Here is a 25,239-nt window from a genome sequence, read left to right on the forward strand (position 1 = left end):
TTCCACTAACAAAAAGTCGAAAATAACCGACTTGTTTTGTGACAAAATGATGTGGGTATCAAATGGTACGAGACAAGTCAAGCCTTTCAATTTGACCAAGCGATATTACTACATAAACCTTGGAAAGGACGGTGATATTGAAATTGCCAAAAATATTCAAAGAGAAATCATAACGTTTACAAATTCGGACGGGACAGTTTTCCCAGTAATCAAGTTCTACAAGGGTGACTTATCGCTTTGGGTGCCTAGAGCACACGGAAATTGCAAGACCGATAGACCTCGACGACCATTTGTCCGTACTATACCCTCTAGATTGGGAAGTATGAAGAATATGATAAGGACTAACAAGGAAACTCCGCAATCGGCGTATACTAACGCCCAAATTGATGGAAATAAAGAGCTAGACGAAATAAGGGAATCTGAAATCCCGGAAGATGTAAACTCGTTAAAGCCAATGGTTCTACCGAGAAATCCCAAACAAGCTCGAAACTTGAAATATTTCATCGGCTTGAAGAACAGGATTTGCACCGATTCGGTCTCGTCCGTACTTGCTTTGAAGGAAACGGTTTTTAAAGATGTTATTCGTCAAATTGACTTAACTGATGGTTTATGTATAGTGTTTGGACAACCGGAAGCCATTTCACTCGCTAAGCGGCTATTGCTAGCTTCAAAGGATGATTGGAATCTAAAACAATCCATTCATTGCGACACTACTTTCAAGCTGGGAAATTTCTTTTTGACCAGGGTCCTGATGCGAAATACCTATTTCATTGACAATCCCATTGTTCCGATATTACATCTCATTCACCAAACTAAATCGAAAGAGGTTCACGCTCGTTTTTGGCGCGATTACGTCGCTAAAGAACTAGAATTGGACGAACTGGGTGAAAATTGCCCCATTATTACCGACCGAGAAACGGCGATTTCCGAGGCTATAAAGGGAAGTTGCGAAATGGGTGGCCAAAACCTACTATTTTGTCATAACCATTTGAAACAGAACGTTAAGCGCTGGCTCGAAAAAGCAAAAACCACGAAAGATAATATGATAATTTTGAAAAGTCATTTTCGCGTGTTACTTAAATGCCGAACTAGAGAAGAATACGGAGCTAAATTATCCGAATATCGACCTACGTGGCCATCCGAATTTGTTGATTACTTCAATGATCACTTAGACGAGGATTTGAAAGAGCGAAGTATCGCGGAACGATTCCTGAAATACGCGGCGTTTCAAAATGTAAACGAAGGCCCGACCACTAATGCCGCCGAGAGTTTGAACCGAGATTACAAACGGGCCTTCGAAGGAAAACAGGCCGCTTTCGACACAGCAGTTATGTGCGTTTCTTTGCACCAAAACAATCTTTTGAATGAAGCCAATCGCGGTTTTCACGGAGAAGGTCATTACGAACTGAAACCCGAATACCAAGGCCTTGATAATTTGACGTTACAACTCAACGTAGCCCTGACCACTAAATTCGACATAATAGAAGCAGCTCGGAAGGGTATCATTCCAGTTGACTCCGAAGCCAACAAAGAGAAAGAAACGGGTAGATGGTCTCAGAAAATATTAGCGAAGCTTTGCGTCAGAGATAATTTAGTAACACTCGTTACTAATCCGCTTTTGTACCTTGTGAGAAATCCGTGTACAGAGGAGTGGCACAATGTAAATCCTAATAACAAGAAAAAGCCTTGTAGCTGCAGATTTGGAAGCAGCCGCTGCTTTCACGTGTTGGCGGTAGAAATGATTCGGAGAAAGGAAATTTCCGATCAGATTCCGAATGTTCCAACACTGACAGCGATAATGAGAAGGAAAGGTTCTGGGAAAAAGAATTTTAGAAACCCCAAACCGGACGGTAAAGAAAGGTTCGAGAAATTAGATTCGTACATACCGTCGAATGATTCTATCGTAAGTAGGAAAAGTGAATTGACGCCTTTAAATACGTCAAGGCTGGATTTCAACGATGAGAGCGACGGTTTACCGACGCCAAATTCCATTTCTAGTACCCCAAAGAAAACGGTAACTTTTAAGACGCCAGCTAAAAGAAAGACGTCGACACCGATTAAAAAGACAAAGAAAACTAAAGTGGTGAAAACTATTGAAACGGACAAATGGAGTACGGTGACCGAAGGATTAAATGTACGCGTTCCGAAGAGAAAGACCGCCGATGATGGTGCAACCTTAAGCCCAAAGATTACGAAAAGAGGAACCGCTGGACCAAGCCTCGACGATTTTGGGGAGTTGATCTTTCACGATCCTTGGGATTGTTCTCCAGAATGTCAACGAGATCTTCTTGAAAATAAACAGTTTTTTAGTCTGAAACCGACAGAGTACATAGAAGACGTCATCCTTAACCAGTGTATGGAAAACTTAATAGGAAACAGCGAACGCAGTGATATGACTCTGTTTATCAGCTCAAATTTGTACGCGTTAGCCGCGACCAAAGATTTCGAAGTGGAATCTTTTGAGCAAGTACAAAATTTTCTGAAAGAAAATTTAAGTAGCAAAGAAAACATCGTTGTTTTAGTTACAACAAACATTGATCGCGGCTCGCATTGGCTATTAGGACTTATTTCTAAAGGCAGGAATGAAATAGTTATTTTGGACTCGCTTTCGGTGAAATTATCGGAAGGGGACGACGTGAAACATGAAATATTGTCGACTTGTTTCATCGTTCTGGAGAAAATAGCCGTAGCTGCTTTTAACGATAAGACGGGTAATTGGAAACACGTTTATCCCGACAACGTCCCTACCCAAACAAACGGTTTCGATTGTGGACTGTACGTCGTCGCCAATCTTTATTGCGTTTTGAATAATTTGGTGTACGCAGACACGTTATGTCCGAGGTACGACTACATCGATAGCGAAAAGGGACGCAATTGGCTACATCACATATAATAAAATTGACGAGTGTAAATACGCCAAAAATGCTTCCATCTGAAGCCGAAAAAGATCCAGGCAATGTCATTGAGGAAACCATAGAACCCATTGACCCGGAATATCTTAAAAAAGTTTTCAGTAAACCAATAAAACTGGTTGTATTTGCAAACGATTCACTCGAAACCGAGGAAAGGAAAAATATTGTTTTAAAAATGATTAGTGCGGCTGGGTTAGATTTGAAAGAAATATTAAAACGATTGATGGAGATTGATAGCTATTATGACTGCTCTGATAGAGATGAGGTGCTACTTTTCGAATCGGACGTTAGGGACGCCTTCAACTCTCTGGGAAAGCACTATTTACCCGTAGATTTATTAGACATATTGGGAAATCCTGCTGACCCAAATGTTTTGGGGCCCAAAGACAAAGACAAAGAAGACCGATACGCAAATTACAGGTGGGCCAAAGATCAATACAACGATTGGTGTAATACTGGAAGTCGATGGCCCGAAGTGTCTAGCCCTACGGGTACTGAAAAGCCCAATTCAAACTGCTGATGAAAGATGGGTTGCTTACGGAAGGCACGGGTTAAAAGCCGACTTTCATTTTCTTAAAGAGCATATCCGCTTAAGAAACCATTTAGAAGTTTGGATTAAATGCGAACAGAGACAAAACCCACAATTATCACGCAGAGAAGCTTATGCATTGTTAGATATACCGGAGAATATGCTAAGGGCCATAGCCCTTTACGAGGTTACCGTTGAAGACGTTCCTAAAGTTAGGGGTCTCTCGCCATGTCGAAGACGATTAGAATATGAAGAAGAATTAAGTGAAAGATTGCCCAGCCCGGTAAACGATCAAGGCTATGCCTTAACTGAAGATACCAAATTAACGATCTATGACCGATCAGGAGTTCAAAAGGCGTTCGACGAAAATGGAGCAATCGAAGCAACGGAGAAAAACGAAAAGCTTATTCTCAAAGCATCCCATGTAGAAACTGTCGGAAATAAAAGCAACAAAATGTCGACGCAAATAAAAAAGTCGTTCGAGGGTGAAACTAAAATGGCTCTAATAACGTCAAATGACAAAACCGAAGCACTCGTATGTAACGATGAGACACTAGACGTAAGGGAGCCCTTCGATGGTCGTTTAGATAATATTCTCGTTAGAAATGTTTTAAGAAGCGATTTTGATGATGAAAACTTTCTAGACTTTGAAAGCTGGCGAATGGATCTCCTCGAGTGTTATAAATGAAGCAATGGCTGTCTTGATCAGAATGTTTGACAAAAAAATTAATATCATGCCGCTATTTTCGTACCATTACGAATACGTTTACAGCGATCTTTTCATAGCGACGAATTCTTCGGCTAACCTCCAGCGAGTAGCCACTTACCTTCGCGTTAACGAAGCGTTTAACAAAGATATAATCGCTGCTGTAATTCCAGATAAGCCATTCGAAGAGAAAGTCCATATGCTCTTTGGTATCGTACATTTCATGACCAAGAAGATTTGCATACTAGATCCGTTGGGCGATTGCTCACCAACAGATTTACATTTCAAAACCCTTCGTACGATAGTACACATGTGCCATCAAACTGCGAACGTACCATTTAAGCCTGAAGAATGGAAGTGCGTTAAGAGCACGGATTGCAAGAAGCAACCAAATTATTACGATTGCGCTTTATTCGGCCAACTTTACCTTTATAGTATCGTAACGGGAAAACGAACTAAAAAACTAGAAGTAAGTAGCTTGCGAGGTCGCAAATGGTTGTATTTGTTGGCCAAGGAATACGACCGAAAAAAAGACTACGGGAGAAAAAGCTTATCAAGAAACGCGTGCCTGCGCGATCCCCAGGCAATTATCGAATTATGTAAGAGTTTATGCCCTATAGAAAGAAGTGATACGGATCTCGAAATGAGCGAGTGGATCAAGGGCTTAAACCAACAGGCTTGGAATACCCGCGAATCGGAGGCGACATGTGTTAGTAGCAGGCACAATCGTCAAGTTTTCTGCGTTTCTTGTCGTCGGTGGCTTCACTTAAAATGTGAAGGCTTAGAAGAAAAGAAACTTCTAAAAACGTATTATATTTGCAAAAAATGCAAATAGTGTTTGCAAAGGAATTAAATTGCCAATTAATATACAGTAGTCGCCACTTATAAGAAACCCGTTGGTCCTAGCCTTTCTGAGTTTTATAAACTGTTTATTCTTACATCAAAAGAAAGGGATTGTGAGATAATTTGCCTTTGGTTGTCCAAAAATAGTGCTATCTCAATTTCTATAGTGTTTAAAGGACCACCGTCAAGTGAAACCAACTTTTGGCTTATTTGTGTTTTAAAAGATTTTAATTGATGGGAATATAACCTCAGGTTTTTTGGTGTGGAACACCAACACTTCGACCATTTCCCGCGCCCTCCTATGGCTTCAGATATTTTGGACGCTGGTTAGTGATTTCCCGCCAAAATTGTTAACATAAAAAACATAAAAAAAACTTAAAAAAGACTTGAGGTTATATTCCCTTTAACAAGGAAAACACATACAACTAGCAAATACGTTTAAATGCGCCAAAAAATTAATATCGATTTAGGTGTAAATCTCACGTTTTTAAAAACAGCATAATTCATCGTACCTCTCGCGGAAGAGGCTAAAGGCAAATACATAATTTAAAGCTACTGGCGCGCTCGATTGCCATAATAACTGACGAGAACGGTAAGGCTCCTTTACAGTCGATCGAAGTTTCTTAGTTTTAAGAGCTCAAAAAACATTTTTATAAAAATCATTAAAAATTAACCACTTATTATTTTTCAACGTGGTTTTCGCTATTTCAGCCTATATAACTAGGTGATAGAATAATTATTATGACGGTAATCTTTTATATGGAATATAACCTCAAGTATTTGGCTTTAGAAATTTTTGGCGCCACTGTACAGGGAAATTTGAAGAATTGAAGGGGTCTTACAAAAAGATTGCTTTGTAGGTTATATTCCTTTTAACGTTTTAATTTTGAAGGTCAGGCATTGGGCCAATGTCACATAGTATCACGTGTTTTGGAGCCTGATCGAGTGACGTAACCGAAGGCTGAACTATCTAAAATTCGATTTTTAAAGTTATACAGTAGATGTTTATTTTTGATTCGTCGCACCGGGTGATGGTAAGAAAATTACGCGTTTTATTCAGTTTGGCCAAGAATTGATCTATTTATATATAGAAAGGATAAGAACCTGGCCCTTTCCCTTAAAATTCAATCAATTCCAGGCGGCGCATTATTGGCTCCCAAAATATGACGTCCTCTTGACGCGATTGACATTCGCGTGAGAGACGCGTTAAATAGGAACGCCCCCTTTTCCATTTCCTTCCCCCTTTAGTTGATTCCCCTGGTTCATGACGAGTCGCGACTGGCGGAATTTAAACATTCTCTCTATATATAAATAGATCAATTCTTGGTTTGGCTTAGGTCATTTAAATTGTACGTATCAAAACATTAAATTCGCTACAACTTTTGAATCACGACGTCGGAATTGGCAAAAGTTCTACAGAATGCGCATCCCATAAAGTCTTTTAAAGGGAATAGAACCTCCAACGCGTTCTTTATGGAAGACCCCATCAATTTCCTTTATTCCCTTCACAATCAGCGATTATCAGCGCCACAGGTGTGAAAAGCCATGGGAGGCAGCGGACAATATTGGAACTCTTGGAGGGCTACAGAAATACCAGAGGTTATATTCCCTTTAAAATGGAGTTATACAAAACGAGGTATTCAAAGCGGGTCATGCAAAAATCATCATCGGAATCGTTTTGTCTGTCTGTCTATCTGAATGAAAGAACGAGCGAAGAGAACGAGGCGGCTAGTGTCATAATATGACATAAGCACTTGGACGAACCTAACTTGCAAGATCATACAGAAAAATACTTTACCAACTCGCGTTTCGCCGTGGCGCAATCGACTATAACGGCAAATCTACAAATGCTTTCCCTCCCCATAATATCCTAAAATGCAAACTGCTCTGAAAATTGAGTTTCATAATAAGCACTGCTAATGCTAAGGTGTGTATTATCATAAGTAATATAATATTTTTATGAAATTTAATTTAATCGTTAAGCAGTATGCTATATTTAATGTAATAATTTTTGCACTTTCCAGAATGTAATATCGTAAGTAATATTAAATAAACAATTTTTACTACCAACCTCGAATTTTCTTTCTACAATATGTATTATCATAAGTGGATCATTCTCTCTAAGTAGACAAAACGCTATGCTACCTATGACTAGAGTCTTTGTCGGGGTCGGGGTCGGTCTGGCAGCCCTTTAAAACCGCCCTATACTGTGTATCACCTCAACTTCACTTTGAATTGATACTGCCGAATCTAACGTTTCTTACATCTCTTATGGTTCGTTTCACGTCTGAAACGTGTCTCGAGATACATTTTGGGGGTTGGCTCCCCCCCCCAAAAACCTATACCATATTTGTTCAAGGTAGAGTTTTGTTAAATAAACGCCCCTTTAGTTGCCGTCTTGACCACTCGGTGGCGCCTCCGCAGAAATATTTTCAAAAGTTTTCTCTCTGGAGTTTGCTCTCTATACAAGCTCTGACGTCACGAAACCCAGACTAAAATACCCGGAATTTGATACTTATAGAGAATAATCCACTTATGGTATTATCAATTCCTTTTTTGCTCTGTTGTGTGTATTATTATAAGTAATATATCGAAATTGAAGTATTATATTAACAATTTCAATGTTTTCGCTCTGCTTAGAGGTCGGGGATGGTTAATCATTATCCATATTTAAATAGATTTTTTTCGGGGGGAAAATGTAAACAAAGAAATTTACCGGTTAATATTATGGAAAATAATTAAAAAACATGTATTATTCGTAAAATTTTAGCTTTTTATCGAAAAAAACGTCGTTTTTCCGATTAATTTTACAAATTTATCAAAACATTAATCGGGTAATACAGAAATATAAATTACTTGATCAAAAAGTTTTACGAATAATTTTGAGAGCTTTATCTATTGGATAAAAGTTAACCATCCCCGACCTCTAGGCCTCTGCTGTATGTATTACCATAAGTATTCAACAGTATAATTATACAAAATGAAATGCCTATACTAAATTTGCATTTCCTGATATAAAATGCACAGGGTGATTGTTTTGAAAATTACCATCTTCCCAAGATATATTCTCAATATAAATACATTAGGCGATTTTGATATTTTACAAAAACTCTATTTCACGTGTACCATGGAATACCAGGGAAAGGTTATACCATACCAGAACATACCAAATATGCAGTGCCGGTAAACAACGATTTATCGGTAAATTGCCCACTTCCCTATACAGGGTGTAAACTGAAAAACGATACAGAACCAATTACTCAAAATATGTTTTAGGTAAGAATTTGAAATTTTCAGGATACATAGAGCGTGCAGGGAGAAAAATGTCAATGACCTTGAACCAGGTCTTCAAGGTCATTAAAAATTTATCTCGAGAACCATTAAGATTAGAAGAATGGTTCCAAATATAAATATGCGCGCCAAGGTTTTTTAAGTCTAATTACCTTTTACCCGAGGTAAATAAACAAATAAAAAAAACTTGGCGCGCATTTTACTAATTGGAACCATTCTTCTAATCCTAATGGTCCTAGAGATAAATTTTGAATGACCTTGAAGACCCGTTTCAAGGTCATTTTCATTGACAGTTTTCCCCCAACACGCTCTATGTAACCTGAAAATTTCAAATTCTTACCTAAAACACATATTGAGTAATTGGATTTGTATCGTTTTAATAAACTCGATTATTTCGCGTGTTACGTAAAATACCAGGGAAAATCTTTGACATACGATAATATAGAAATAAGAATTATCTTTTTTATAAATATATACTTTCTATGCAGATCATGGAATTGGCGTTATTTTTGTGTTTTCTAATCCCTAAAATTAGCGATTTCACCATGAAATACAGCTGAAATTCTTTGAAATTCATCGGTATCTAACGGAATATCTTCAAAAGGATTGTTATTTGTGTTTTACGAATTCGCCTACTTGAATACATAAGGCTATTTGTATTTTCTAATAGGTGAAGCCTAAAATTCTTTTTCAGAAGTGGACCCCGTATTAAACCTTCAGAAATTTTATAAAATGTAAAGGTCTGTTTTGGACCCCATAAATTAACTTTAAGAGGTAATAATAATAATCAGCTAGGCTAATACGAAGACACCATCTTAGGCCTAAGTCATCGAGCGACTTTTAAAGCCTTTTAATTCAGGTGGCCGGGTTACAATGCGATGGAGGGTGGTGGCAAGCCCTGCAAGCAACAGCTCCCTACACTAACTATTACCGTTAACCTCAACAAGTTTTTATGGAAGGGGAAACCGAAGATCTCATGGGAAAACCCCTTAAACCAGTGGGGAGAGAACTTGCAAACTCAACGCGGAAGGAGTTGTTCCGAGTTTTCACCCAGTGCCACAAGCTGGGATTGAACCCGGCTCCTCTTGCTGAGAGGCGAAAGTGCTAACCACTCCGCCCATTCGAAGGTCCATTCAAAACTATTTTTGTGCCCCCCCCCCCCCCCCAATTAAAATGAAAAGTGTGCTATAGCCTATGTAACTTACCTCTAGCTCCGCCACTTTATTTGGTATTTTTCGAGTATGCCGTAAAATACCGCCGAAATGCCTTTGAATACCAGAGAATAAGGTATATTTTGTTTCATTTAATTAACAGAATGTACCGAATGTAAGAAATCGTAATACACTTTATCTACTTGTATTTCATTATATACAAGGACCTCATTTGGGTGCTCTCGAATACTAATCTATTGATTGGTTGATATTTCGTTAGCGCATACGCATTGCCATATTTGACGGGTCAGGATTGTTTTTGTCAAATTTGATTTTTATAGAATAGCCTCCCAGACCCCGAACACTGAAGTTCTACCTAGAGCCATTATCCCCTGGACCCGGTACTAGATAGGCGACGCGGCTCTTACTTAGCCGCCGCTACTCCAACGCCGCCACTGGCAATAAGCGGAAATATTGGTCCTCAGTAAAAACGAGAACTGACGAAACGTATTCACTTCCCTCTCCTATCGTGCGGCGTTTTACCGCTAAGCTCGTCGGCATTCGGCGGTCATGGCGCGAAAGCGACGAACTTGACGAAGAGAGAGCGCGGCAACGATTTGCGAGGTGCACGAAACGCTCGCAGCCGAGAAAAGGGGGGGGGGGGGGGTGGTGCTGCCACGTGGAGAAAACTAAAACGGCGTTATAACATTGAGTACCGGGTCCAGGGGTTAATGGTTCTAGGTTCTACCCCGTCCTGAAAAATCAGGAAATGACGTCCCTGCTTATAAAGACCTGTTTATTTCAGTAATTTACCAAAAAGCAAGGAAAGAACGCAAATAAAATGGTTTGAAACTATGCTTTATTTTATGTCAAATCGACAGTGCTAATATAGGTGTGTAACTTTTGGAAACTTTTATCTGTAAAAATATTAAAATTATTTAATAAAATTGTATCTTTCTTAACTAATTCGATCTCTAATATACTTACATCTATGCTAGATCATATATGGGATATCATCTACGGTGACTTTTGAAAATCTCTCGTTCAGTGATTTAAATAACTGTAAAATAAAGAGAGATTTAACCCCCTTTTTTCACGCCGGGCCGTCTTTGCAAAAAATCTAAAAAGTAAATGGCTCTCCCCCTCAAACCCCCATCTGAGCTGCTTCCAGTGGCGTAACTATAGGGCGGCATGGCTGGCCAAATGCCACGGGCCCCGGCCCAAGCGGCCGCGAGTTCAGAAATAGCCTTACTTTTTTAACAAAATATTGTACCTGTGACGAATTTTACTGAGAGGGCCCCATCCAAAGAATTTGCCACGGGCCTCAGATGGTATAGTTACGCCACTGGCTGCTTCACAACACTGTCCGCGGATCGTATCAAAATAGTCATTCTCATAAACATATATTAAAAGTGGATCATTCTAAGTATACAAATTCCGGGTCTCGGTCGGGTATCTTAGTTTGGGTTAGATTCGGCTGTATAACAGAGTGAAGTTAAGGTGATACACAGTATAGGGTGGTTGTAAAGGACTGCAAAACCGACCCCGACAAAGACTTTAGTCATAGGTAGCATAGCGTTTGGTCTACTTAGATGTAATTATCCACTTATATATATATGTAGCTAGTACATTTTTATTTTTATTTGCACTTTATAGACGTTGATTTTAAGCAACTAACGCAAATGGCGTTTAATAACAAGAATACACTTATGACAATTTCAGTACTTACTCCAGGGTGTCTCTTCGAAGCAATTCGATGAATGTACAAACATGTTTGTATATTGCGAGCTAGAGAATCGTACTCCTCTTTTTCTTTAGTTTTTCTTTCTTCTCCCTTTTTAATTTTTTCTTTCGCGATGTTTTCTTCCAATGCTTTCTTTTCTTCATCATCAACCTCATCATCTTCTGCACTTATTTTCATATTTTGGATTTCCAATTCAATTTCTTCTTCATCTGACAACTTTTTTTCAGGAAACGAACCGATTCTTTTGGCTATGATTTGCACAATTTTTTTTTAATACTATTCCACACACTCTCCATTATTGTTTTCGTTGAACAATTTGGGAGAATGAAGGGGATTCTGCAATAAATTATAAAAATACGTTAATAGACAAAATCTATAGAAATACCGAAGTTATACTTACGATTTCAAAGATTGTTCTTTGTAGTTGTTTTCCTCATATATAAATTCTGATATTTTTATAATTTGCACGAAATCTACAAATAATAACGCAATTTTTAAATTTATTATATTTACCCGTTTAAAATAGAACGTTACCATAGTTCTCGAAAAACGTTTCAAAAAAGTCTTCTACGGTAGCGATCAGCTCATGCTTTTGCGCTTGTTTCGTTGGCAAAGGTGTGATGACAATTATTTTGCCGATGATTCTCGCTTCTTGCTCGTCTCTGAGGAAAAAAAACATCTATATCAACCTCATTGTCTATTTTTTATTTATGAGAATTTTTAAAATAAAAATTACTCTGAGCGAACTCTTCCTTTAATATGTAGGTTGTTGATGGCGTTTTTTAATTCCTTGATGTCTCTCAAAAGCTTGTCAACTACCCTTTTCTTGGTTTCGTTTCCATCGTTAAACTTCAAACAAAATTTTTAATATTATCATTAAATTCAGTGTATACACTTTAATATTTTATCCCTATTTAATGGGTTTAGCAATTGATTTTACTTACAATTTTGAAAATATCATTTGTTCCCGTCCATATTATTATGTCATCGCCTTCTTTTATTCTATACATTCAAATAAATATCTTTATATAAATAAAGCTTTGAGTCATTCAATAATTATATAATCTCTCATTAAAGACCGAGAATAGGGCGAATTTCTACCCCTGTACTCGATGTTTCGACGAGTGACAGCTTAACTGACATCTATGGCAAATTGATTGACAGCTCTGAGAGCTTGAGTGACCACTTGGACATTTCTGGATATTGAACAATTCAAAAACAGTCAAAGAGGTCAATCAAGCTGTCCACGCTGAAGAAATTAACAAGTTTAGATATGTGGGGGTCAAAATTAACGCACGAGAAAATGGAATCTATGTTCTCGGCCTTTACAATCGAAACTATTAATGGAATTAAAGATATATTTTTAAATTTATGAAAAGTTAATTAAAACATAAATACGAAAAGACAAACCTCTTGTCCCCTTTTTCAACCATTGAATTTAAAAAGTTTGTAGTGCTTCGAATTGTACCCGATGACTTCATAAGGCCGAAAAACCTATCCTTTCTTGAATCTGGTTACAGGAATATAAATCTTATAGAAACATTTTATCTTAACAATACCTTGCCTTCTCATAGGGGAGCTCCTTTGAAATATAAATGAATTATAAGAGTTATATTTTAAAAATAATGGACTAAATGACGTCACGCACGGGACAAAAATATTGTATGTTTGTTAGGGTAGAAATGACGAAAATGACCGTTATTAAGATAACACGAACCGCCAAATGACCAAATAACAGTGTTCTTTTAAAACTTCTGTTAGTCTAGAGCAGTGGTCACCAAAGGATGTACCGCGGAATCATGGTGCTCCTCAAGAAACTCATGGCTCCCTTCCTCCTCGAAACGTTTTGTATCTTTTAGCTGGTTTCTATCCTCTTATTTGGTAGAAATTTAATGACGCCTCCCACATACGGGGAATCTATTTATGCCACCGTGTTAAGGTTTAAGTGTTCGTTAAATATAACTGTAAAATTGATAGTTGAAAATGAAACATTAAATTATCATTACCTCATGTATTTAATTTATATATGTAACCAGAAGTATATAATTTTAGATACCGCTAATATTAAGCTGTGGTGCGTTGTATCCAGTGACACTTCGTCACCCACGCTTTTTCCCATAAAGATAAAATCCCGCACAAAATGGCGGCCATTATCAAAGCTACAGAGTGAAAGTACTCAGGTACTCATTAGTTTTTTTCGGAGGGAGCACACAGTTCTTTATTCATACAAATATGCCTTTCGGGGAGCACGTGCTCCCTGCGCCCCCCCCCCCTTGCTACGACACTGATACACATTTGCGGTTATTTCGAAAACTGATAACTGCTCGATTAATCTTTCTCTCCTAAGATGTATTATACCACAAGTAACAAATGAAACATAAGTATGATACTTCCTATTCATTCAATGCTAAAGCTTTAATGATAGACTGTTTTGTCAATGTCAACATCAATCATTACGTGGCTAAGGACTAACAAGTTCCATCGAATTGGGTACAATTGTACTATTGGGTATCCGCCAAAAATTTGTTATTTATTTTAATTTTTGCTAAACAGTCACCGGATAATAGAATTTTATTGAAAATTAACCCCCACTTTTCGAGAATATATGAGAATTTACGATATTTTTCCAATTTCTAAAATTCCATTACATTCTCCATTACTCTATAAGAGTAATATCGGTGTGACGTATGCCGACGTCACCCATGCTTTTTCCTATAGATAAAAAATTGCCCTCAAAATGGCAGCCATAGCCCAAATCTACGGAGCGATACTACTCTAAAGAAGAATATAAAGTGATATTTGGTGGTATTAATACATTTTACCTAACGTAGGGTACACGACGGTAGGAGTAATAGTTTTAGACGTATCTACAATTTGAGTTTTCGTGGCAGATACTACAAAATTGCCCCTTTTTTAAAATTCTGTTATTAATTGTCTACCACCAAAAATAACACCTTTTCGAAATATTTCTATTTAAATAAAGCGCCTGCCACTGAAAATTTAACTTTTCGAAAATAATGCTATTTAAAATTATTTTGGAAAAGGGGTAATTTTTAGTGGCAGGATCTAATTTTAAACAGCATTATTTTGGAAAAGGGGTAATTTTTAGTGGCAGGATCTAATTTTAAACCGAATTATTTTGGAAAAGGGGTTATTTTGCTGGCAGGCACTTTATTTAAACAGCAATATTTGAAAAAGGGGCAAATTTTGTAGTATCTGCCACGAAAACTCTGTGGTTAGTCTAAACCTATTACTACTACCGTTGTGTACCCTACGTTAGGTCAAAATGTATTAATACCACCAAATATCACTGTATATTCTTCTTAAATTGGCGAATGTAATGGAATTTTTGAAATTGGAAATATATCGTAAATTATCACATATTCTCGAAAAGCGGGGGTTTATTTTCAATAAAATTCTATTATCCGGTGACTGTTTAGCAAAAATTAAAATAAATGACAAAATTGTGGCGGCTACCAAATAGTACAATTGTACCTCGAATTGATCTTAATCAATTGAAACTGCCAGGTAACAATTAATGCCCAGAAAATACCGGCACTATTCTTTTTGACGGAGCAACCACGGTGGGAAATGTTTTCAAACGTGTAAATAACGCCTATTTTGAGAAAGTAAAGATAAAAATAAATATTATAAACAACTCTAAATTTCACAAGGTAGCGGTTTTCGAATTTGAAACAAAACGTATTTTCCCTCATAGTGATAACCATCAAACTATCCCAGTTATTTTGCCGACGAAGAGAATAAGTAAGGGCGTGTTTTCTGTTCGGAAACTTCCGATTACGCAACCGCTCTACGACAAACTATCATTAACAGAAATCGATCAGTGTCATACTTATGTTACTAATGATTATATTAAAAACGCAAAAAAAATAAAAGATGTAACGACAATACCATACTAGTTTATAATAAGATGTTAAGCAAAAGCGTTACAAGGATTAATGACTTTTTGTTGAGTTTGAAAACGGCTGCCGTAACATGTAACTTGGTTTTAACGTTATTAATATTTCATATAGTGTACTGGTACCTAATCGTTGTATTTTTTTTAATTTTAAGGAGTACATTACAGGGGGGGGGGGAGGTTAACCCATACAAGACGTAAAAGTTGAAAAATAAATAAAATCTGAATCTCGGACCGATAGGTCTTCGAGAATAAATTAAATAAACGGAACTTGAACCAAAAAGGCAGTCGAGTCAATGAAGGATATAAAAATTAAGAAATATGTTGGCATTTTCAACAGTAGTTAGACTGGTTTCACCCCTTTTGTGGCTTATCAGTACTAACAAACCGAATTGAAAAACTAAGAGATATTTTATAAACGTTTCAGGTATCTTACCAGGAATTTTGAAGTTTTCGTACAGACCGGCTACTTCCATCAAATTATTATCGCCAATGAAATGGTGATTTAACCATTTTACTGAAAACAATTTTAGTACGACGTTAAACATCACCATATGTAACATTATCACTCATAAGTAAAGGTACTTTCTTCAAAACTTTTTTCATGGTATATGACGTAAATTAGTTTACTTTCAATGCGTGACTTAAAGCACGTCACCAACTTTATAGAGCAGAATTCCTCGTGAGTTTTTAACTTTAACAGTAAACTTGTATGTCGCAATTGCGAGATTTGTTTCCATGGTAACATTTTCAATAGCACAAGGAATATATCAAATTATTTTAAACTAAAAACCACGTAAATTAAGTTACGTGAATTTTGCTAATTTAATTGTAGGCTCATTAAAGTATATATTATATCAAGTCGAAGGGCTCATCACTACACGTGATCGCTGTACAAGCCTGTAGCTTTAACTGTAGTAAAAAAGTACGCATACTCTGTACTACCAAAGGCTGTACTCGGTGTACAGAATTTTCTGAAGTGGTTAGCCCCTCGTATCAAATGCACGTACATGTAAGACGTTGAAATATTCTACAGCTTGGTTTCCACTAGCGAGCGTAATAAAAACGCTCGATATGAGATTCGAAACTCCTCCCGACAAAAGGGCAATACACTTGTAAAGATATAAATAAAGACATTATTTATAGAAAGGCCTAGCCTAATTTTATAACGTTTGGGAACTAATAGATTTTCTTATTTAAATATTAAAAACCAATTACCTGGAATATATTTAGGCACGATCGATGTTTCAGAGGATCCTATTAAAAGAAGTGTACCTTTAGTTAACAGCTGTATTGTTGTTTTAATCAGGATCTTGAAATGTTTTTAAATAAAAGAGGGCGCGCGCAACGCTAGGGCAATGTCCGTCGAGAAAAATACACCATTGACGCTAGGTATTATTTGCCTAATATTTTATTGATACACCCAGTAAAAAATATTATTGATAAGTTTTATATTATTTGCCTAATATTTTATTTTAGTCCAGTCAATTTGTGCTCAAAAGGCTCCCTAGGGGAAACATTTTCGGGTAGTTTTGATTTCTTCGATTCTGTATGTTTTTTGGGGTGCGTTAACAAAATTTCGTTACGGAACATTGAGGCTCTTTCCATGAGCGCACCCAGAGCGACCTTTCGGTGTCTCGGCATCTGAACGGTCATGGAAACGCGTTAGTGCGATAAAAGTGGTCGACCTTCTTGGCACGACAAAAGAGGTGTTCCGGGGAGAAAATATCGCTCCTTTTTGTTTCTTGGAAACGGTCATCGCATCGTTCTCACTACATTTTGGGTGTTTCTCTCCTTATTCGTTCTATACACGGAGTGCCTCTTAGTCAATTTCCGAATTGAAAAACAACTGGAAAATCTAGTGCTTCTAATTTCTATCTGAACATATCAATCCGTTATCTTTTTCTCACATGATCAGGTACAATCTGAATTATATATCCAAACTGCTTCACTAATTTCACCGTCAAATTTACATTTATATGAACGTATAAATTTGTGGCGTAAGCGTAAGTCAAATTAGTTTGGGTGAAAGTCGAGTTTGACTTAATCCACCGCATTGGGCTAGAAAGAAGATATTAGGATAAATGCTTCAAAGCTAGTAGCACTACAAATGGAGCGATTTACTCATCAGTGGGGGTTCGATTCGACAATGGAAACAGGCGGCGATATCGCGTCGCGTAATTTTCATGACCGTTCAGATGCCGAGACACCGAAAGGTCGCTCTGGGTGCGCTCATGGAAAGAGCCTAATAGAAAAAAATAATTATATATTAAGGTGTAGTTTTCCAATAACACGATAGATGGCGCCCACACGATTTGATTAAGTTCATTTACTAGCCTTAACTCTCGAACTTAACAAATAGTGTCCCGCGAAGCGGTAGGTCCTGGAAGGCGGACTTGGATCTCTATTTATTCTACCTCATTGAACCTGTCTTTATAAACCACGAGACAGCGCCAGTGTTTCTCGGGCGGTCTCGTGCGGCGTATAAAATCTAAGCTAATTATTATCTAAATCTTAGTCTTAATCTATCTCGCAGTTGAGAAAATAAAGCTACAAATACAATGCATGTTTTTTTTGTCATTCAAGACACGTGCTTTTAATTCAGAGGCGTAGGAACGGGGTAGTACAGGGGTACAAACTATTGGGGGACTTGTGCAAAGTAGAAATTGGGGCCCCTAAAAAATTATCACCTTAATTTTTGACTCTATTAACGCCAATGTGTGGGATATATGATACGCCTAATAAAGGGTATCCATTTTACATATTTCCCATTAATTGAACACGTCTATTATTCTTATACGCTATCTGGCTATACGTATGTTTTTCAATTCTATGCCCCTACTCTATATAGTCTCCCCATAGAGTTCTATGTTAAATTTTGATATCGTATATTTTGCTCTTTGTTGCTGTATGGCTGTTTTTAATCTGCGACAAATTTTACGAATAAACTCGAACAAACATTTTTTTTCGAAGACGGGGGCCCACATGCCTAAATACGACCCTGAGGGCACCAAATTTGAGCGTAAAGTGCGCCAAAAGCTTCGGTATCTTAAAGGAATAAAAAACGTTCTTACGCGACTCTTTGCATTTCTCAATCAATAATTTTTATTTCAAAAAATACCTGAAACATATTTAGGGTCAATCCTGGCTCTTTTGTAGGATTCTAAAAAAAAATTTCTTATTAAAAATTTATTGATCTTAATATATCGGCTAAATAGTTAAATCGCAGATTTTATTTATTTTATTATAAACCTATGATTCAACTAAATACTAACTAGCTAAGAAAATCATTTTGCTACTAACAAAGACCTTAAAAATATAAATGCCATATTGCAATTTCTTTGCGTGGTTAAAAACTATAATTAAAATGGAAATAAATTGAATTTGTATAAATTCCGCTGTGGGTACTCTAGCCGTTTTAAGCATAAAATCTTAAAAAGACGAGAGTCTGGCCAGATTTAACTCGAACTAGGGAAGTTCAGATAAGTAATCCCACTACTCTGGCAAACCTGCAACGATGGTGTATCCAGGGTTTCATTTCAGGGGGAGGGGGGAGGGGGGGTGAGTTAAAAATTTCAAGGTGCTAACGGACGTTCCACGATTTTAGAGCTATATTGTCTTTGTGAAGTATTTTGGGCGATTTAGCTAGGAATTTAACATTTCATGGTATATTTTTATACCAAATACCCGCTATTAATTAATTAATTAATTATTTAAAAGCGGGTATTTGGTGGTAATCCAACCTTATAGTGGAACAACCTTGGTTTTATTAATATAATTTTCTATAGAGTAATGGCAGTGTACGTGACTCCTATTTATAGATAAAACAATTATGTCAAAAATGGCAACTAAGGCTAAAGGTACGGAGTGCCCCTATTCTCTAAACACCCACAATTTTAAACTCGTTATATAATTTTATTAAATAAAATTATTGTTATTTATCTATATATATTTTACGAATGTCTGTAAAATTTCCAATAACTTTTAGTTTCGTGTAATGATTTACAAAAGTATTATAGGAGTAAAATATGTCTATGGTAATCGCAAGTAGTTCAGTTTAATTATAAGCAATAAAAATTGAATACCCTATTCAACATCTACGTTATATAAATAAAATTGAAAAGAATTACCATGTTTATTTCGCTGTGCGTAGGGCTCAAACCGCGAGCTGCTAGCCTCTTTTCGCGATTTTGACATTTTTAGGAAAACAAAATCCAAATACACCCTACTTATTTCAAAACTCAAAGAGAATTGAAGAACGAAATCGCGGACCAGGTTTGAGTGAACAAATGAATAATCTCTCCCAATGGACGCCAACTGGTGGGATTTGGAATTTGGAAGAGAGTAAAGAGAATTTGGAGATACAAAAAGCTAAATGTGAACTGGCTTTTCGACGCGAGAGAAAATGTATCTAATACAATTTTGTCCATTCCTTCTTGAAAGACATGGTTGGAGGTTTTTCGCTTACAAATTCTGCTAAAAACCAGTGATGAGTTGAGTATAGGGTAAAGTTTTCTATCATCAAATTGGTGTGAACTGGGCTACAACGCACCTCTTTTCACCAAATAATTACTTCCTGAACTTCGATCTCATATCGCCTTCGGTTTTCCTTATCTTGAAAATGGTTTTTGGAGACTAGTTGGATGGCACACAGGGTGTTTAAATTTTCTAAATCATTACATTTTTCATAATAACTATTTAAGCGCTTTTGAGGTACCTATAAGAGTTTCTATTTAAAAAACACCCGGCGAAACACGCTGTATTTTAAAGGTTATAGTTTTCTCTATAATAAAATTCTAAGCCATAGAAACGACCTAACTTCCGAGCGCTGATTGTTCCTTCTCCGTAGTCTTGGCAGTCGATAATACGTCAACCGAACGTTACTTTCGTTCCCTTTTCCGCCGTTGATTATCACTTTCGTGTTAAGTTATCCCTGGTCAAATGTATGACGTATACTGCACGGGCGGTGTTCACCGTTTTCTTCCTTTGATTAGCTCTTGCTTGCAACTTTCGTTTCACTAAAGTATATTTCTCTTTCGGGTTTCAAATTTCAGGGTTAAATTTCCACTGTTGACAAGCTACGGGGTTTCTTAACCAAACGAAACAAAATTTATTTTTATTTATTGTTATAAAGTCAATAGACCTTTATATAAAGTAAATTAAACATTATCCTACTTATTTTGATGTTGCCTATATGTCACGGGTGTCGTTTCACTACGAAAATCACTCGACATAAGGGTAAATTCGACAAGCAATTTGGTTTTTAAGTATAAACTGAGCTGAGCTTCTGCGTAATTCGTCGCGAAGGAGCTACATAAAACAAATTCATCAAGCGTTGCTTATTTTAAAGAAAGAATTAACATTTAAATGGTTAATAAATAGCTTTAATTACTCTTAAATTCGAATAATTTAATTTTTCCTAGTTTTAATATTTTCCACGATTTCGAAACCAAATGTTATAATTACGAATTTCAGATTTTATATTTAAAGTATCGTAATATTAGCATTTAGCTGCTTCATAAACACCCTTAATTACACGAAAATTATCGTAATTTAATTTTTCCGTGGTTTGTCCATTTGAAGGAACACACTTCGAATGAAATATTCAGCCGCCGGACAACTAGCGGCATCTATCGCACGACGTGACGGCGATTGTGTATGATTTAAAAAAATCCTCGTTTTACTCGCTTGCAAAAATCCTCGTTTTAACATATTCCTCGATTTAGCAACCAAATGTTATAATTACAAATTTCTGATTTTATATTTAAATTATTGTAGATACGAGAACGTAAAATTTTCATATATATATATATATATATATATATATATATATATATATATATATATATTACACGAAAATTATCGTAATTTAATTTTTCCGTGGTTTGTCCATTTGAAGGAACACACTTCGAATGAAATATTCAGCCGCCGGACAACTAGCGGCATCTATCGCACGACGTGACGGCGATTGTATATGATTTAAAAAAATCCTCGTTTTACTCGCTTGCAAAAATCCTCGTTTTAACATATTCCTCGATTTAGCAACCAAATGTTATAATTACAAATTTCTGATTTTATATTTAAATTATTGTAGATACGAGAACGTAAAATTTTCATATATATATATATATATATATATATATATATTACACGAAAATTATCGTAATTTAATTTTTCCGTCTATTGTTATCGCACGGCAAAAATTCCTCGTTGATTATTTTCCGCGGTTACGGCGGTTTACTTGCTGTGCGCAGTGTGACAAAGCCGTCATACTACTATTTGGTAGCTTTCCTTCATTTGCCTCGTTTTCCTCGTTATCCGCGCTTTCCTCGTTTTCCTTGTTTTAGTCGTACCCGTAATGAGCCTGGGGCAAGGCAGAAGGGGTCGGTACTAAGATATTAGATTACGCAAGATAACGTAGTGGTACACTTTATTGACAATTATCCTTTCAATTTCTGATTTATTTATTTTAACAGAGATGGATAATGGGGTTGTTGTGTCAGTATTTTGCTGGGGAAGTACCGCAAATGGAGAGCTGGGTCTTGGTGGAATAGAAGAGGACAGTGTCTTTAAACCAAAACTGATCACCAATTTTGCAAATAGTTCCTCAGTTCAAAACATAGCGTGTGGGCGCTATCATACACTTGTCCTACTGAAAGATGGTACTGTGTATAGTTGTGGCAATAATGATTTTGGGCAGTTAGGTAGAACCTTGTCCAGGAAGAAATTAGGTATTTCACTCATAGTTATCAGCCAAAGAGAACTGCTCTAAAGTTATAAATTGCTTTTTATTTTCTACACAGAGCATGTATCTTCTTTTGGTTCCCATGTTGCCTGGCTAGCTGCTTGTGGAGAAAATCATAGTGTAGCTGTAACAACAAATGGAGAAGTATTTACTTGGGGTTGTAACTCTTGCGGGCAGCTTGGTTTGTCAATGTCAGATGAACAAATTCCAATACCTAGGTATTACAGAAACTTCAAAACTACAAAATACTGTGAATATAATTGTATCACTGAAATTCTGTTTCAGAATCATTAAATCTTTAGCTGTTAGTCATAAAGTTATTCAAGTTGTCTGTGGCCTTCAGCATACTTTAGTTTTAACAGAAAGTAAGTTGGTTTTTTTTTAAATTTTTTACTTTCATTATTGAAATTTACTTTTTTTCAGATGGTTTAATATATTCATGGGGCCAAAATAAATATGGACAACTTGGAATTGGGAAATTTGGTGGTGAGGGTGAATTCAGCCCTTGTGTCGTTACTTCTTTGGAAAGCCTGCCAATATATCAAATAGCAGCTGGTGGCTATCACAGCTTAGCTCTGACTAGATCTGGAAGTCTTTTTGCATGGGGAAAGAATGAGTATGTAATTATCACGCGCTTTCATTTGTAATATTACTCACAAGAATAGTTACTTTGAAGGTTTGGTCAGCTGGGAATTGGTACCACTAATAACCGGGAATACCCAACATTGATCAAAACTTTAAAACAGCAGAAAGTGAAATACATCTGTTGTGGAGAAGACCATACGGCAGCTTTAACCAATGTAAACACTTGTAGTAGAATAAACTTTATGAAATTTGCGTTTATTTATGATATTTGTTTACAGTCAGGTGGTGTTTTTACATATGGTGCTGGTATGTATGGGCAACTTGGCCACGGTAGTTCCAACAATGAAGTTTTGCCTCGTCAAGTCATTGAATTAATGGGTAGTGTCGTTACCCAGATTGCTTGTGGGAGGTAATAAAAACATTTCTGATATTCATATAAAATATGAACAAAATATCTACACAGGTCTGATTTTTTTATTTTTGTTTTTTTTTTGATACTCTAGACGATACTGAACATTTCTGTGTCAAAATTATTTTGCGGATATGAAAATTCGCTGAGATATTAATTTTGTGAAATTAACGTTTTTTAGCGTTACCTTTCGCCAAAATACAGCCTAAATTATTGTTGTATTTGAAGTAGGATACGCGATGGGCTTCAAAGAAATAAATATGCAATAAAAGTAAAACATTGTCCAAGTCGCCAGCGTTCTCTCTTTACAATTTCAACGGTTTTCCCGTTGTTTTCACAATACCAAAATATAATCATAATCTAAGTGCTGGTGCTAAAAATGATGGGCGGTCTAGCATCGCGGCCTAGTTGACGTATTACCAAAAAAAATAGAATTTACTTTGTCCCCACCCAATATTCCACAAACGGAAAATTTTGTGTATCCTACTACACCACAAACGGAAAAGTAACGCTAGAAAACGTTAGTCTCCAATAGAAAAAGTTAATTTCTGCAAAATAATTTTGACACAGGAATGTTCAATATCGTCTAAAGTATCCAAATAAAAAATAAAAATTGGACATGTGTTGGTGTATTGAAATATGCAATAGTAATTATACTTTTTATTTCTCCATTTTTCAGGTGTCACACCTTGTCTTATATACCAACTAGGGGCAGAATTTATGCTTTTGGACTTGGAGGCAATGGTCAGTTAGGAACTGGAACCATTAGCAACTGGAATAGTCCAACTGTGGTCAATGGTCCGTGGGTACACCATGCTATAGATGCCAATTTGAAGGAAACTCCGTGGTATCGTCCTATTTCGAGGCTGGCTAAACAGTTTAGTGAAATTGAAGTTACAAATAATGATGAACCAATGGATTGGTCCTCCCATAATTCAATCAACCACAACACTATTGGTAAAATTCTAAATTATGTAGTTGAGCCTTAGTCTATTTAATATAGTTGGTCATGATTTAATTAAACTTTGATCATGAATTTTCCAAGCCTTAGTCATGAATTAGCTGACATCAATTAGTTTAATGCCTTTAGCAAAAGTGACGTAAGACCCAAAAGTGCATCAGAATGGTTTATTTTTTAATGAGAGATTGTCGCGAAGTAAAAGGAGGGGGCTAAAAACACTTCTCAAAATTTATAAATTTTCTCCACTTCAGCGCCGCCGAGTGAGGCATTTTAGAACATATGTCTACGGGCGAGTAAATCAAAGAGCTAAATTGAGCCAGGTCATAGACCAAAGATAACGTTGCTAGTACTCTGCGAACTAGTACGCTATGTAGTCTATTGTGAGACTAGCTCTCAGTAAATAATTTAATGTGCACAAAGGTATAGTTGACATACTTTTGGGTCTTATTTTATTTTTGCCCCCAGTCATGAGTTAACTAAGCCTTGATTTTAAATTAATTAAGGCTCGCTCGTCAATTTACAAAGACTCGCTCGTCAATAAACCAATTAAATTGCCTAAGCCTTGGTCATCAATTGCCTAAGCCTTGGTCATCAATTGCCTAAGCCTTGGTCATCAATTGCCTAAGCCTTGGTCGTCAATTGCCTAAGCCTTGGTCATCAATTGCCTAAGCCTTGGTCATCAATTGCCTAAGCCTTGGTCGTCAATTGTCTAAGCCTTGGTCGTCAATTGTCTAAGCCTTGGTCGTCAATTGCCTAAGCCATGGTCGTCAATTGCCTAAGCCTTGGTCGTCAATTGCCTAAGCCTTGGTCGTCAATTGCCTAAGCCTTGGTCGTCAATTGCCTAAGCCTTGGTCGTCAATTGCCTAAGCCTTGGTCGTCAATTGCCTAAGCCTTGGTCGTCAATTGCCTAAGCCTTGGTCGTCAATTGCCTAAGCCTTGGTCGTCAATTGCCTAAGCCTTGGTCGTCAATTGCCTAAGCCTTGGTCGTCAATTGCCTAAGCCTTGGTCGTCAATTGCCTAAGCCTTGGTCGTCAATTGCCTAAGCCTTGGTCGTCAATTGCCTAAGCCTTGGTCGTCAATTGCCTAAGCCTTGGTCGTCAATTGCCTAAGCCTTGGTCGTCAATTGCCTAAGCCTTGGTCGTCAATTGCCTAAGCCTTGGTCGTCAATTGCCTAAGCCTTGGTCGTCAATTGCCTAAGCCTTGGTCGTCAATTGCCTAAGCCTTGGTCGTCAATTGCCTAAGCCTTGGTCGTCAATTGCCTAAGCCTTGGTCGTCAATTGCCTAAGCCTTGGTCGTCAATTGCCTAAGCCTTGGTCGTCAATTGCCTAAGCCTTGGTCGTCAATTGCTTTAGCCTTGGTCGTCAATTGCTTTAGCCTTGGTCGTCAATTGCTTTAGCCTTGGTCGTCAATTGCTTTAGCCTTGGTCGTCAATTGCTTTAGCCTT

General features: G+C 37.0%; 1 protein-coding gene across 3 annotated transcripts in view; it reads left to right on the top strand.

The window, feature by feature from the left end:
• Positions 1-25,239, top strand: part of Herc4 (HECT and RLD domain containing E3 ubiquitin ligase 4) — a 39,264-nt gene that overhangs the window by 9,118 nt on the left and 4,907 nt on the right. Inside the window, exons 1-8 of one of the 3 annotated variants that reach the window (XM_090157574.1) lie at positions 21,449-21,518; positions 21,572-21,826; positions 21,899-22,058; positions 22,126-22,205; positions 22,264-22,456; positions 22,517-22,640; positions 22,704-22,834; positions 23,514-23,791. In XM_090157574.1, coding sequence (XP_090013700.1) covers positions 21,574-21,826; positions 21,899-22,058; positions 22,126-22,205; positions 22,264-22,456; positions 22,517-22,640; positions 22,704-22,834; positions 23,514-23,791 — 1,219 coding nt within the window. In that variant the 5' untranslated portion in view covers positions 21,449-21,518; positions 21,572-21,573. Of the gene's footprint in view, positions 1-21,448; positions 21,519-21,571; positions 21,827-21,898; positions 22,059-22,125; positions 22,206-22,263; positions 22,457-22,516; positions 22,641-22,703; positions 22,835-23,513; positions 23,792-25,239 lie in introns of those variants that run through there. The other 2 variants (XM_090157575.1, XM_090157573.1) reach the window with 2 other exon arrangements.

Source organism: Leiobunum rupestre, chromosome 9 (genome assembly GCF_980474605.1).
Source record: "Leiobunum rupestre chromosome 9, qqLeiRupe1.1.hap1, whole genome shotgun sequence".
Taxonomy (NCBI): Eukaryota; Metazoa; Arthropoda; class Arachnida; order Opiliones; family Sclerosomatidae; genus Leiobunum; species Leiobunum rupestre.